This window comes from Panulirus ornatus, chromosome 13, assembly GCF_036320965.1.
Source record: "Panulirus ornatus isolate Po-2019 chromosome 13, ASM3632096v1, whole genome shotgun sequence".
Taxonomy (NCBI): Eukaryota; Metazoa; Arthropoda; class Malacostraca; order Decapoda; family Palinuridae; genus Panulirus; species Panulirus ornatus.
Genome location: NC_092236.1, coordinates 5787489 through 5802869, shown reverse-complemented (window position 1 = coordinate 5802869; position 15381 = coordinate 5787489). Strand labels below are relative to the sequence as shown.

Below are 15381 nucleotides of genomic sequence, written 5' to 3'. Positions count from 1 at the left end.
TGCATTGCCGGCCTACTACGGCCAGTGATAATATTGGGTCCATTTATTTATAAACTTCCACCACGTGTTCAATTTCCCTTCGCTATCTTAAATCTGCCATAATGTGACTTTCTAAACTAAAAATTCTATTTGATGAAAACTACGTATTTATATACCTATATAATCACATCCGTTCTATATGGAACAATTTTTACCTTCCACTGTAAAATTTTTATGAAATTAAAAAACCTTGTGTACAATTTTATGACAGGAAAGTATTCCTAGCCAAGAAAGAGTAACCTGGACTTTTCATAATTTTACGGAATCATAATCCTCTGGATTTCAAATATAATACCTAATTAATGCAAAACTTTTCCCTTACTTAATGTCCAAGTTTAATGTAAGGAAATTAAGTGCTAGTTTCTCAATGTTTACAAGTTACAGGATGTCTCCTCGCCCAACTGTATTAGCTGCACACCAGAATATGTAGGTTTAGCTATTTCTGTTTTCCCAGTCACACATGATGTAATCAGAATATTTCATAAATCTTCATATAACCCCTAGTTATATCAGTCATGTACAGCATATCTATGTAGTCTTATTGTATGACAGACCCACGGACTGGGAGACATACTTTTCGCCTCCAGCACAGATCTTCCGTCATAGGCTTCAAACTTTGTCTTCCTGTAAGCCTGTGTCAATAAGAGAACTGAAAGGAATTGAAATCTAGGGGCACATAAGCATCTCAGTAATTTGCAGATATTTACAGCTATCAGCCTTTGCCTAATTTATCTGATAAATAAATAGATAAACCAACTTCGCATCGTTTATCACTATCTTCCTTCCTCCTGGAAATTCAAGCACCTGCAGGCCACTAAAGATAATCGGCCCCTCATCAACACCAAAGGTACCTATGATGCACGTGTACAGTTTTTATCACGTATTGGTCTTGTTATCGTTCAAACAAAAACATGTCCACAAATATAGTAACCCCGCACCACGACAAAATCATCCACCTTTTTTGAGGGGGGTAGGTCATGACACCAAGCCTTTTCCCTTTATTCTGAATATTCCCAACGTTCACCGTAAAAATATTTCCCTTCCTTGCCACTATATATTAAGACCAATCATCCTTCCATAAATTCATCATTTTCAACATTAAAGAGAGTGAGATGAGCTGAAGTATATTAACCTGGCGGTCGAGTGTAACTCAACATAAGTCATACATAATTAGTGTGTTTCAGGCACATCAATTGCTTTGGGAAAAGTTTACAGGCTAACTACACTACTTTACTTCCTTAACCTTACTGGTCATCCCTCTTTTATCCCATTAACCATTAACTGAACTCTAGGTCTGAATAGATTCACCACAAATCATGGTATAAATATATTCTCCACAAATCAGTCACGTAAGTCCTTCACACCAAAGCTACACGAATCTTAAATTCACAAAGTCGTTATCTTTATATTCAACTTGTTCTATAAAACTTAATGACTTACCGTCAGCGTCAACTTCATTGATCATGTCCTGGAGCTCAGCTTCGGTGGGGTTCTGTCCTAGCGACCTCATGACTGTTCCCAATTCCTTGGTCGTAATAGTGCCGTCACCGTCCTTGTCGAAGAGGGAGAAAGCCTCCTTGAATTCGGCAATCTGTTCCTCAGTGAGCTGGTCCGCCTGGAGAGGAAGAGGTAGAGCGTAAGAAAATCTATTCAATACATAATTATACCAAGAAACACACACACGCAGACAAAATTGCAGGTGGGACACTTAAAGAAGGCTACAGTAGGAATATTATAAAGAAGTTAATAAACTGCAAGAATATGAGTGATAGGAACTTTGTACTTGACACTGTTCTAAACCTGTCCCAAGATGATAAACTGCTGGCATATACCAAGAAAAGCATTCAGTACATAAACAGGGAAATATTCAGTCAATTTTTCATTGTACATTTTATATAAATAAGGGCAAAACTAGAATGTTCCTCAGTTTGGTAATCGCACTTGAAACAGAACAAAGAACTAAAATAACAGATCCAATGGGAACATACACAGCGCTCGCTAGAGTTAATAGAAGGGAGTTGCCATGAAACGTTTGAGGCCACAAATTTCTCCGTCACAAAACAAAGAGTACAGAGTGACCATCACATTAAAATAATTATGATAATGCCAACAATGAAGTTCTTTTAAGAACGCAAAGATGGAACAACCGGAGATCATAACATGAAATTATGCAAGAAATAACTGCAACCAACAAGAAATATTATGTACTAAGTAGAGAAGAAAAAAGAAGCCTCAACAAGTTAGTAACTACCTGGAGAATGTGCCAGAGCAGAAAGGCAGAAGGCGCAAAGTCCTAAGGGGTTGCATTCTTAAGGCCAGAAGGATCTAAGCTACTGAGTAGCCTGGTTGCCAACTGAGTCATGAGGGTGGAGGAGTTTCGAAAACCCTTGCAAAGTATAAACAAAGTACTATTCCCCTAAGTACACACATTTCCGTTTCCTGTAAGGGAAGCGCCACTCCCGTTCCAGTTGGGTGGGTACTTTGCCATTACTTTCTTAACTGGTATGTTAGAACTGGTCTTCACCTATACAGACATTTTCCTTGTGTTTAGCCGCTCAGGAGCGATTTGTCTTAAACTCATCAAGTTACACCCGATAATTATCTTAAAAGACTTGTTAAATTCAACCGTGGCGGCATACATTGTGCTTTGTAAGTTGTATTAATTTCTGCTCAATTCTGTTTTTGTAAAGAATATTTACTTGAGGTAACCTGTAAATTTAGTAGAATCAACTCAACCTAGTCGTTTTAATAAGGTCGTTTAATTTTCAAGATGCTTATGCCTAAAAATTCTCTCTAACGGGAACGGTGCACTGTCCAAAATGTTTCGAACTGAATTAAAGGGGAGAGTAGCCCAGTGGGAGTATAAACGAAATGAACAAACTTCCGTTCCTCTTCCAACAGTGTTGGCCGTTAATTAACCACAACAGCCACTATAAAGTCTTGTTCCTTTCTATACACTACTGACAACGACACATTCTCCACTTTCCCACAATTGAGTGAATTCTAAACGACCTGGGACCTGAGTAGATGGGTTGCCTAGGATATCATCTGACCATAGATCATATCGATCCTTATTTTTCTTGACGTGGATAAAATTCACTGTACATCTGAGTCTAATCTTTAAAAACACCGTATGTACGCAAGTACGTACATTTGTAAACCTAGCACATTAGGATGTGGTTGAGAGGGACTAAATAACTTAAGCTTTAGAAAACTTTCAGAGGACCTCTTCCGAAAGGATTCATACAGGATTCCCATGTAACCCAAAGCTTTAACAGATGTCTTCGGCACGGGAAGCACTAGCTTGCAACTCCATGAACTTGCAGGATGCCTCTACCTTTAAGCTCAACTGCTCACATCATAAAATAAAGAAATCCCTAGTTTACAGGAACTCGATGATCTAGATGCAATGCGCAAGACCATGACTAGAATCGCCAGCTGTTATTACAAGAAGCAAGCACCATGCCGCCAATCAAGCTGACTCTGATAGGTTCTTCTGAATAGAGCAACCACTGAATAGATTTAAAAACAATAACCCTGACGTCGTGTTTCTCTATTCAATACATATGCATAAAAGCCTGCTTGAATGTCTTACTTGAAAGCAAGCAGTTTCAACTATCATAAAGAAGTTTACACACAATAGGCACAGAGTCTAAAGGGTTTCTTGCTGTTTTCAGCATACAATATGTTTGATTTTCTTTGAAACCCACGAATAAAGCTTATTTACTAGTTTTCATCAAGGTCTCGGGGCTATGAAGTTTACAAAAACAACTGCATAATCTTTTAAATTCATATGACCTTCACTAAAGCTAATGAAAAATAAGCAAAGCGTGCTTGCTTGCATCATTCTTATGCAGTAAAAAAAAAATTGATAAGCAATTCTCAAAAATGATTGGAAAAGGATGTTTACACGGTCAGAAAACGAAAGTCCCTTTATATTATTACCAAGCGTTACAAAACCTAACGATTAGAGCTCGCTAAGATTCCATCTTTGGTGCAATACATCAACCTGACGCTTAAAATTCACAACTCACTATCCATCTTTGGTGCAGAGCATCGATATATCTCATATCAAAACGCTCGAAAGATTCCAAAATTGTCTTCGCAAAACACTTGACGTTTCATAAACGCAATAATCAACTCAAAAGTTTTAGGTAATGATAAATTCCAAAACAATATCAAGGTTTCAAGTTATGTTGTTCGACCTATCGCTTTTGTATGGGCTGTAATTGAAAATTCACTCAATGATATTGTAGAAGAGATTCTGTTCACATACAAAGTTCTTGCACTTGGCAATCACATCAGACGCTTTTTTCCCCCCTCAAGTTTATGGAAGTTACGTAGCTCTTTAAAAATATATTAATTCTGCTTCCCGTAACTGTCCGATTCCTGTCATGCAGCATGGTTAACTTTAAGTGCTGTAAACCTGAATATACAGCATCTCAATATACCTAAGTTTATATGCCATTGAATATTTCACTTACACCCCTTTACTCTCGGCCTTCTTTTTTTTCTTTGAGGGGGGGGGGGGGAGAATATTTCCCCATCCATCACATATAAAGTTGACAGATAAAGGTACATGCAAAGCTCCGACTGGAGGAGAATCAAGAGAAACAAAATCAATGCGAGATAGAGGATAAGTGTACTGTACATTGTTTTTGGAGGCATTTCCATCCCCCAAAGGTTTGTCTCCAGCCAAACAGTAATATTGTTCCTCAGCTCAATTTGGCTGTTACTTGAATCTCCTCGTAACATGCAAAAGAGCCTGCGGGACACCGTTACAAGAATTACAATATACAGAGACGCTGGTTTCCAACTGCGCGAGAGCCATCCTAATACTATGTATGTAGTGTTGGTTTCAAGTGCAAATCATAAGTAACATGAAGACAGCGAAAAAATGTACTCAAAATCCTATTAGTTAAGCCATAGAAGTACGATTTATTCAAGTAAAAAAAAATTCTATCATGCTAAAATTCAAGATGATAAACAATGGAGGAAAGGCACGTTAGTAGTGTGGAACTTAAAAGGGAGAGAAAAAAGGAAATGCTGTTTAAGTAAAAGGAGAAAAGCAGGTCTGTGCCACACCCGGCTAAAAGGCGAGAGATGGTGTGTGTGTTGGTGGGAGGTGGGGGGATGGGGGTTAGTAGTCAATAAACTACGTCACAGCTGACTACAGCTTATGCGCTACCTCCATCACAACCACTCAACTTTAAATTCTACTGGTTGCTCGATCCCTATTTCCGCTCCTACAAAACTCCTAAACACAGTTAGAGGCGGCCCAAATTTCACCAACAGATGGAAAAGCGGGTCGTCAAATTATTTGGAATCATGACGTTACAACGTTACGATGGAAAAACGTTTGCAGCGCACAACTTAAATAAATCAATGTCAAACATTAAATATACCATACATTGTCGGCTACAAAGAGAAGTACCGCATGGAAATATCAGTCTTGAATAAGGGGCATAGAAAGTTTGTCGGCAACCAAACATCCTTCCTATCAAGACTGCCGGTCTTGTCTCAACACATTGGCTTCCAGACTATGTTTTCCTTATAAATATAATACTAGTTTTAACAACTTTCTAAACCGTTCTTGTCCTCCAGAATTGTCTTTTCCTGTTTCGTCTTTGGTTTGAATATGGAGAGTCTACAAATTACAGTATCGTGGAACAAAGTTTAAAACAACAGACGACGTACCATAATCTGTCAGACCCAAGCGGACGCCACACCGTTACCGGATATGCAACCTTAATTTTACCACGAGCCCGGCCTGACAGCCACCAACTCACTTTATTTGTGCCATCGCATTTTATTTATCAGACGCCAGCAAACACCACTGAAGACGCCAGAGTGTCAGTAAGGCACCCGCAACAACAGACATCAATGCTGTAAAGTACATTTATGAACCGCTGTACAACAAAGGGTTACCGTTCCAGCAAAGTTGTAGCCGCTAGCCATGCCAACCAGGGACACTATTGATCCCCTGCACTCGTGGGTAATCACCCACCCGTCGGGTCGAGGATGAGCGGGGGGAGCCACCAGAGCCAGGGAAAAACCTAACAGAGAAGGCAATACCGAGATAAAAGAATGAGAAAAGGATACTGTGGAAGGCTGAATGAAACAAGGGGAAAAAAAAAAGGAAGGAAGAGAGGTTTGCAGATGAAAAGAAAAAAAGGAACAAATTGAAGCGCGCAGGATGAACCGGCTTGACGAAGACAATGATGGTATACTATAGGCGATAAGCAGGTGAACAAGAGAAAGAGGAAATCTGAATAACTGATCTTTAAGAAACGTTTCTTCAACTAAACACGGATCACTGGGAAATGTGGCAGCATCGCGCACTCGCGATAAACAATTTAGTTAACTGTAAAAGCAAACAAGGATCTTGGCCCCGGCACCTTATACAAGCCATGTTGCTGGTGCCACAGTAGTCAGGCTAAATCGGTCTGACGAGAATTTTGGTACAGTATTTGGATTGAGAGCTGCACTCTTGACAACGGAGACAGGTCTATTCAACCCAACTTCAGCCAAGCATCCTAGGAAGAAACTAGCGTTGGTGCACCATCGACAGTTATCCAGATTATATATACTGACTGCTGACCTTGGAAATTCAAAGGGTTTATTGGGATGCTTAAAACCAAAGTTTGTACACAGAGTTCCATCAAGAAAAATTCCAGCCCAAAGCCTGCCAACTATATATATATATATATATATATATATATATATATATATATATATATATATATATATCCCTGGGGACAGGGGAGAAAGAATACTTCCCACGTATTCCCTGCGTGTCGTAGAAGGCGACTAAAAGGGGAGGGAGCGGGGGGCTGGAAATCTTCCCCTCTCGTTTTTTTTTTTTTTTTTAATTTTCCAAAACAAGGAACAGAGAAGGGGGCCAGGTGAGGATATTCCCTCCAAGGCCCAGTCCTCTGTTCTTAACGCTATCTCGCTAACGCGGGAAATGGCGAATAGTTTGAAAGAAAAGAAAAGAAAAGAATATATATTTATTTTATATATATATATATATATATATATATATATAATAATAATAATAATAATAAACCTACTAGAAATTATGAACGATGAGGGATTCCCTTCAGCAAACATGACAAACAAAAATAAATCCTTAAGACGTACAATAGTCGACATGTAACAGACCGAGCCTGCCAAGTTACGTTTGGCAGCCACCAATTCCACAACGCGGGATCCAGTTTTAACTAACACAAGCTCAAATTTGTTGAGGCAAATTTTGTATCATGTGAAGTTCAGGAGCTTCAAGGTTTTCACCGGTCCTAAAATGCTTCATATTTTTTCTTAGTGCCTCCTCCACCAGGTGACGAGTCCCACCACCATCCCTCACCAACAGTTAAAACTATATTTACTTACGAAGGACATCAGACGTTAACTTGGCGATTAGAATGTTTAAAGTTTGTTCAAAGGTGACAATGCCACGGATGATCTAATTTTCCATGGTGACCGTGCACTGGTCCGCGGCATCAAGGTTTTGCAAAAGCTGTGTTTGTCCTGCTTTTACAATCAGCCTAACGAAAATGGAGACCTTGTACCAATCAGACCAAACAAAGGCATTCAATGTTCTAACCAATCAATCAATGAACAATCTTGACGGCCGTCAGATTTTTTTCTGGCAGTCCTTATCCAAAAATAGCCCACTTCAGCCCGTGCAACAGATCCCATAAGCCACTTCTGCCTTTGACGAGTTCACTCGTCGAGTATGGTTGGAACAATGAGGCCATACCTAACGTAATAATATGCAAGTACCATACCACCATGCTGTCAACTCTTTAGTTAGTGAATGACAAAGACGATATACCTAGACATACAAACTAATTAGAGATTCCATCTAGCACAATGCCTGGCAAATCAGCATCAATTGGTACGACAAAAATGAGAAGTTTCTGAAGGGGTTTGGTTGTTCATAACCACAAGCCACCTACATGCGGTTAGCCCTTCCACAAGGGACACTGCAAACTAATCCTTAATAAACTATGAAAAAGACCACAGGTAATAATGGAGGAAGGCAGCGCTATCAGAAGTCTGTATGGTTACCCAAAGATTCAACTCACGGTATCGACTAATACAAAAGCAGACTCCCCCTCCTCCCAATTCTACCAACAACTGACAACGAAAAATGCTCACGCCCGACAACTAACGAACCACCTTGATTACAAAATCGTGCTTCAACATACATATTACATGTATGCATGAGTTACAGGGGGAGATTTTTACACCGTGTTTCCACTGTCTTAACCCAGTACATGCACCATCTCTACACGTGTGTAGAGATACATACACACACAACAGCCTTAGACGTGTAACCATTAACTGAACAGGCCCAAAAGGAGACATCTGGCTTGGTCAAAGGCAGACTGCCCCAAAACAGGCCACGTACCATATAAATAAATGTTTCGAACCTTTTCTATCATTCTAAACTTACGTATGCTGTCTGCATTAACACAGCCTCAGCCACTATACATATTTTTCATACTTTATTTCGGTTTCCCGCTTTACGAGGTACCGCCAGGAAGAGACCAAGAATGACCGCATTCGTTCACATACATTCTTCAGTTGTCATGTGTAATGCATCAAAAACATAAGTTTTCTCAAGGTTTTTCCCGGCCGCTTCACATCCTGGTTCAAGGCATATATATTAAATATATATTTTTACCATAGGTGACCAAGTCACTCCTCATCCTTTTCACTTTCATGGTGAGGAAATTGAAGGCCTCAACTTCCAGTAACGAACTCTACTTTCTAATTTCAGAACCATCTTTGTGTACGTACGGAGGGATTTTCACCCTCGTGGAGCCCTCTCTTTCGCGCGCGCGAGGTGCCCATTTTAATTTCTTTACATATGGGTCTCTTTCAAAGAATAAAGTTTATACCACATTCCTAAAACCCCAGGAAAAGCTATGAGATCTCATTACCAATGCTGTTCAGGATACATTCCGTGGCATTTGTACTAAAGTCATGGTCAACTGTTAAACGTCTCGAAAACTGCACTGAAGGGTGGTTATACCTTTGGTACTATATAACACTTTCAGTGTACCCTTGTGCTGATAACAGATACCTGACATACTTTGCAAAGACTAATATACGTTTTACACATGTTTCAACAATGCATGTGCGCTTGATTTAATAAAGGAATACAGATATCATTAGAACATAAGTGTTCATACATTTATAGTCGGCATAAACGACTGACTGGTTCTCTATTCTGAAAACCAATTTACTTTTAAAGCTTCGCGAATCTGATAAATTTACAAAAGTACTTGGACTTTGTGCCACTTTCCATGCTAAAGATTATATTATGGTCCCCCGTTAATGATCGTCCAAGCTAGCATTCTTCTGAAGGACCGAAATACCTTAGGAATGCACATGTCAGCCTACATATATACTGGTACTGTGTAGAAACCATTTTTTTTTAATAACTTCTTTAATGCTAGGTATACATCAGGAAACATCCTATGGTCCACTTCAAGGCGCCCAAACAGCCAGGGGCCCCATTTAAGGTAAACCAGGCAACGGTCAGGGACCCTTTAAGTGGCCAAGGTCTCCTTTCAAGGTAAACCAGTGTGCGGCCGGGGGCACTGTCCAAAATATCCAGGAAATGCCAAACAGTTCCCTTCCCAGAGCGGCCAGGAACCTTGTCCAAAATAGCTGAAGTCCCCGCTGAAGGTAATCGGGAATGGCCAAGAATTCCGGTCTAAGAAAATGATGAATGGAGAAGGGCCTAGCTGGAAAAAAAAAAAAGTCACGTCCTTAAGTGACAGACATGCCTCTTGAAAGAATTGTTGGAACTGGGGAAACAAAACGCAAAGTTCAACTTTTGAAGGTAATGAAGGTATTGTCGACGCGGACAGTAAGTGACCGCTCTTAAAGTAGAAGATCCCTCATTACTCACTTAAATATGAGCAATAATTAATTCATGAAGTTCAATCCCCAGTCTCGTATTGCTGCTGTAAGCAGTAATTCTAAGTAATTACATTAAGTCAACAATTTGAACAATAAACATTATTTAATGTTGAGTAATTTCATAAAAATTGGGAATTCAGGTCTTGGAAGCAATGTTTAATCATTCAAATCTTGAGCTGGTTCGAAATTTCAGTAGCAGTCAACGACGATGAGCAAAGCACAGCATTCGAAAATAGGAATTTAAAGAAAGCTGAAAAGAACTATTATCAACTGAAGAGAAAAAGATTATCCGTCGTAAACTCACTTGAAAAGGAAGAGGGTGAAGATAATTCAGCCTTGAGGAACACCACTTCCGATAAGACATGAAGGGCAAGTCGCAAGAGGCCATGTACAAACATAATTATTAATTCTGAGCAAGGAAAGAAAGCCCAATGACTGCATATTCAGAAAAATCAATTCTATCAATCAAACAAAAATAACAAGGGCCTTGATAATTACCTCCCAGATCACTTATAAAGGACCATCAGATAAATGTATAACTTGTCAAAAAAATATCTCGCCTCAGCCGGATAACCATAACTGGTGCGTTAGGGGTGCTGGAGACAAGAGCTGCAATGAACGATGAGAAATGTGCTGGGAAAAAAAAAAAAAAAAAAAAAAAAAAAAAAAAAAAAAAAAAGCAGCGAGGGAGGGGGAAAAGCAACGCCATTACAGGATGTGGCACATGACCAAGACTGGAAGGTGCAGCATAAGAGGCACAACCATGAAGGTGTGTGTGTGTGTGTGTGTGTGTGTAAGGGGGAAGGGTTCAGTGCTTTCAGGACAATAACAAAGGGTTCTACAGTCGTGGAAGAACGAACGGACAAGGACTCGAAAGCAAGAGATGACGGCGGGGGTTAGAGATATGGAGTAACATGGATATTTGAGGGGATGGGGGACTGCAAAGATGTCCAGACTAATGTATTACGGTTTAAGTAGGTATGGCTATGGCATTATCCAACACCGTTCGATTAAACTAAATGTTACAAGACTATCAATTACACAATAGAGGCTTAAGACTGTCACCAAGCGCAGCTTTTCACTTACCAATCGCATAGTCCTATGGAGTTGAGATTTCTACAGCTGCGACTACTGGCCTAGTTTGAAATACAGAACTACATGAACTAAACCTGCTGTGTTTAATCACGCTTCATTGCCCATGATGCGTTCCAACTCAAACATCAACAAGTCTCCCTGTCATCAATAGGTTATTAAGGCTAAAGCAAAGATTTCATTTTACATTACTCCACACCACTTGTTTGATATTTCAACGTTACGTCTGCAAAGGAAAAATATATACTCAGTTAAGAACATGCATCAATGAAAACACCTCATCCAGCTAACGATTAATAATGATAAAAATAGTTCCAGACACGAGCTTACCCATAGATGATGTTAGGTAACCGAAAAGTGTCCAAAATTAATACCTTTTCCGTCCACTATCTAGTTGGTATTCAAATACAATGAGGTAAAACCTGAAATGGATTTCGTTCAAGATTTAAATTCTTATTTCTGTTATTATCTGCAAGCAAATATAGCTATCTAGATTCCATTATTTATAAAACAAACTAAACTCCCAAAGCTCACAACGTATCCACAATTATCATTCTGTTGCAAAACAACACTTCAAAACTTTTGTACGCCTGATTACGTCTGCAGAGAATTTCACTGCTAAAAGCAAAATCTGCAAAACATTGCATTTTATACATTACTTAAAAAGTATACAGTATTAAGAGTTAACTTTGGTTCCAAAATCAATCCAAACAATCTAAATACAATATCTGATAATGACAAATAACTACAATACTTGCAAGCAAAACAAAATATTCATAACTCACTCGAATCTCAAAAACCCCTTACGAGCCATTAAATGAGGTGGTTCCTCAATACCACTAGAGCTACTCTGTTGGCTCAGGACAAACCTTCCACCAGTCATGTCCCTCAGTCCCTTTACAGCCATTCATTCGGAAGCCTAAAAACTGGTGACGCAAGTGCACATCAATATTTATACAACAGACTTCTCGTTTACCACAAATATACCAGTACATTATTAGTCATATGCTTGATATTTAGTCTCTTTATAAATGATCACATTCTAATATTACAGTCTATGACTGATAGTTTAATTTTCGACTGACATGAACATCCATAGGGAAACACACGGTATGCAAGCTTAGCACTAAGGTTCACCACAATATGGGCGACTACCATTTTTTTCTAAAGATGTCCAAGACTTGTAATGACAATCTGAATGCAACAGAACCTTTGACATTTCAGCAGCTACTATAACTGTCAATGAAAACCCATCTTCAGAAAGATTTTCGCTCAGTGTGGACAATGTGCATTCGCGTCTACGTCCAGGATAAAACCTCTAAGGTAGGTTTACATGTGGCTTCCTGTTTCAGCATCGCTTAAGGTGCATCAGAGTTAGACTTAGGACAGAACGCGGGTTATGTTTAAGAGGGAAAAGTGAAGAATTCTAAGTGGGGAAAACGGTGGGGAAAGGGATCCGAGCTCTGGTTATTCTGAAGTTGTGGTAATATATTCTGCCGTAAGCCCAAGTACGAGTCCTAGATCTTTACTTGAACTTGTATTTGTGAACCTGTCCTGCAATACAGCACAATACTGAAACATTTTCTTGGCTAATATAAGCATCTGATCATGGACACAATCTAAGGTAGAATGTGATCGAAAACATGAAGGGTCATGGGACGGTGCGCGTGTATCTTCGGCTCCCGTGGTGTGGTGCTGAGCATAGCGTCAGATCGTGCATGTACAGGCCCTGGGATTGCGTGCGCCTGTGCACCTCAAGGGCCAAGGGAGGTGTGCGCGTTCACTTACGTTCACTGAAGCAGCATGCGTGTGTGCATGTGTCCTGGGGTGAGGTACCTGCGTACTCAGAAAGGTCCTGGGTGGTGTGCCTGCATGCACAAAAGGGCCCTGTAATGGCGTGTGTCTGTCCGTGCATATTAGCCCTGGGATGGTGTGCCAGCATGAATATAAGGGTCCTAAGGTGGTTCGCCTTCATCAAGGTCAGGGAATGGTGGCAGTTAGGATCGAACATTATGGTAAAAAATAATTTTCGAAAATTCTAATTTTCGTATTAAAGTCCTGGTGTTTAAGTATGTTGAGGCTCAAATGTACGTATCATTCATGCGAAGAAATGCAAGGTTTAAAGTGCAAAGCATATGGAGAGAGCCGGCTCCAGTGCGCATGCGCGTGTGAAATGTGTTTGTGACGTGTAGTGCGTTCAAAATTCTACTGTAGAGAGCAAAGTTAACGATGTTGGCGTATTTGGTGCTCTGTGCCAATGCAACATGAACATATAATGGGATTCATGTGCTGTTATCAGTATAAGCGTTTGAGAGGGTAGCACGGCAATATGGGAAAGTTTCATTAACGTCTGAATGTGCAATGGGGGAAGGGTTCTAATGCAATGTTAACAAATATTCTATTGCAATGAAGTGTTTGAATATAACCTTGTTCAATATAGGTCTACGAGGGTTCAAGCCGTGAACATGTTCGGGTTCTATGGGTTGAGAACATTTATGCAAATTTTAGGATTACATGAGATTCCTAGTTTTTGAATTACAATGAACGTCGGTATGATTTATACAGATAACATTTTCTGTACTTGTGAACATGCTTATACGAATGGACAGTAATTTCTATCAAGAGTACGTTCGTATGATTTCCGACTGAACTTTACACTTTCTGTCACAATTACTGCCAGCATTATTGTAATATGGTAGTGCAATTACGATCCGGTTATAATGGAAGGCTCGTAAGATAATCAGCCAATGACCAGGTTATTGTGTTATTAGCGCTTACGACTTCTGAAGTAACGAGCATGTACATATTCTTACTCAAGTACGTGATCTGTGAATGTAGGTCTACAGAGTCTGTCAAAGGTCTCGATGGGTGGCGTACGAGTCAGTCAAAAGTCTCGATGGGTGGCGTAAGTCAAAGGCCTCATGGATGGCGTATACGAGAAAAAAAAAAAAAAAGCCATGCAACGGCTCTTGAAACTGTGTCCATAGGCACTGTGTATTTATGAGCTGGAAAAAATCACTGTACATATTCTAAGCGGCTGCTCTGGTAAAATCAAAATCCAACCAAAATATGAAGTCTAAACGTGGATCTTCAGATAAAAGATTTTCACTCGCAATGTGTCTTCCTTCAAGAGCCATGAGCACTTTTAGGCTGGTTCTGAAACTTGGCGCGACATGGATTTACGGGTGCACATTAGCGTGAACAAGTTCTTGGCCGGTGCATATGAGTTTGAGAGATTTAGTATAGGAGTGATTGCATACGAGTCTTATGGCTATGTAAGCATCTATAATAAAGGTCCGGCAAATGTGCTACCAACAAAAGGGGTCTTTACGCCTGTCCTCGCCAAGGGTCAACTTGATTTTCGTGGGACCTATATTCTTGCATGTACGTGTTCAAAACGATGAGCGCATTTCCATGTCCTAACTTAAGGCGATGAGTATTACTGATAATATGTCGTGTGCATTTATGACCTAACTCTGAAGCGGTGTGTGCTTCTGCAAGTATATAGGCCCATGGGCGGTGTATGTGCACAAATGCCAATACTTCGGGTATCGTCCACTCTACGTAAACACTAAGACAATGTACGTTTACTTTTACATAGCCATTGGTGATCTAAATTGTGTGTACAAAGCTGTACAAGTTCTCAAGTTGTACTGGCATGTGAAGGTCCTGGGAGGTGTGTGTAAATGTATGGATCCTGAAAAGAGTATGAAAAAGTAAGGGTCTGGAGGTGTGTGCGAGAAAGTAAGGGTCCTTGGAAGGAACAGGAGACAAAGGTCCTATGGGGATGTACGAGATGCATGGGTCCTAGAGAAGTGTACTCAATGTATACGAAATACAAGGATCCTGAGGAGGTTTAACAAATAAAAGGGGCTAGGAAGACGTTCCACCTTAACAATCCTGGGGATGTATTCAGTGCTAGGATCCAAAGGTGTACCGGTGTAAGGATACGGGTAAGTTTAACACTTAAGATCCTGGGTATGTGTTCAACTATAAAGGGCCTGGGGAAGCGTACCGTAATGGGGGGGGGGGATCTCGGGACGAGTATAATGTACGGGTATCGGAAAGCTGTACCATAATTAGTGTCCAAAAATGCATGTGTCCTGGGAAGGCATACAAATGTAAAGGGTCCTTGGAGGTTACCATTAAGGGTCCAAACTATAAGCATACCACAATGTATGAAATCTTGTACGAGAATATTGAAGGCCCTTAAAATAAGCACAAATGTTGGGGTCCTAGTGTGCAAATTGAAGGAGTTTAGAGGTGCATACGGGTCGCACTGAGTGAACGTTATATTTTTGGAAAGGTCAT

General features: G+C 40.1%; 1 protein-coding gene across 2 annotated transcripts in view; it reads right to left on the bottom strand.

Moving 5' to 3' along the window:
- Positions 1 to 15381, bottom strand: part of LOC139752700 (calmodulin) — a 32000-nt gene that overhangs the window by 15419 nt on the left and 1200 nt on the right. For both annotated transcript variants that reach the window (XR_011713561.1, XM_071668517.1), the window contains exon 2: positions 1480 to 1654. Coding sequence is in view for 1 of the 2 variants with exons in the window: in XM_071668517.1 (XP_071524618.1) it covers positions 1480 to 1654 (175 nt within the window). In the remaining variant the exon portion in view is untranslated. The remainder of the gene's footprint in view (positions 1 to 1479; positions 1655 to 15381) is intronic.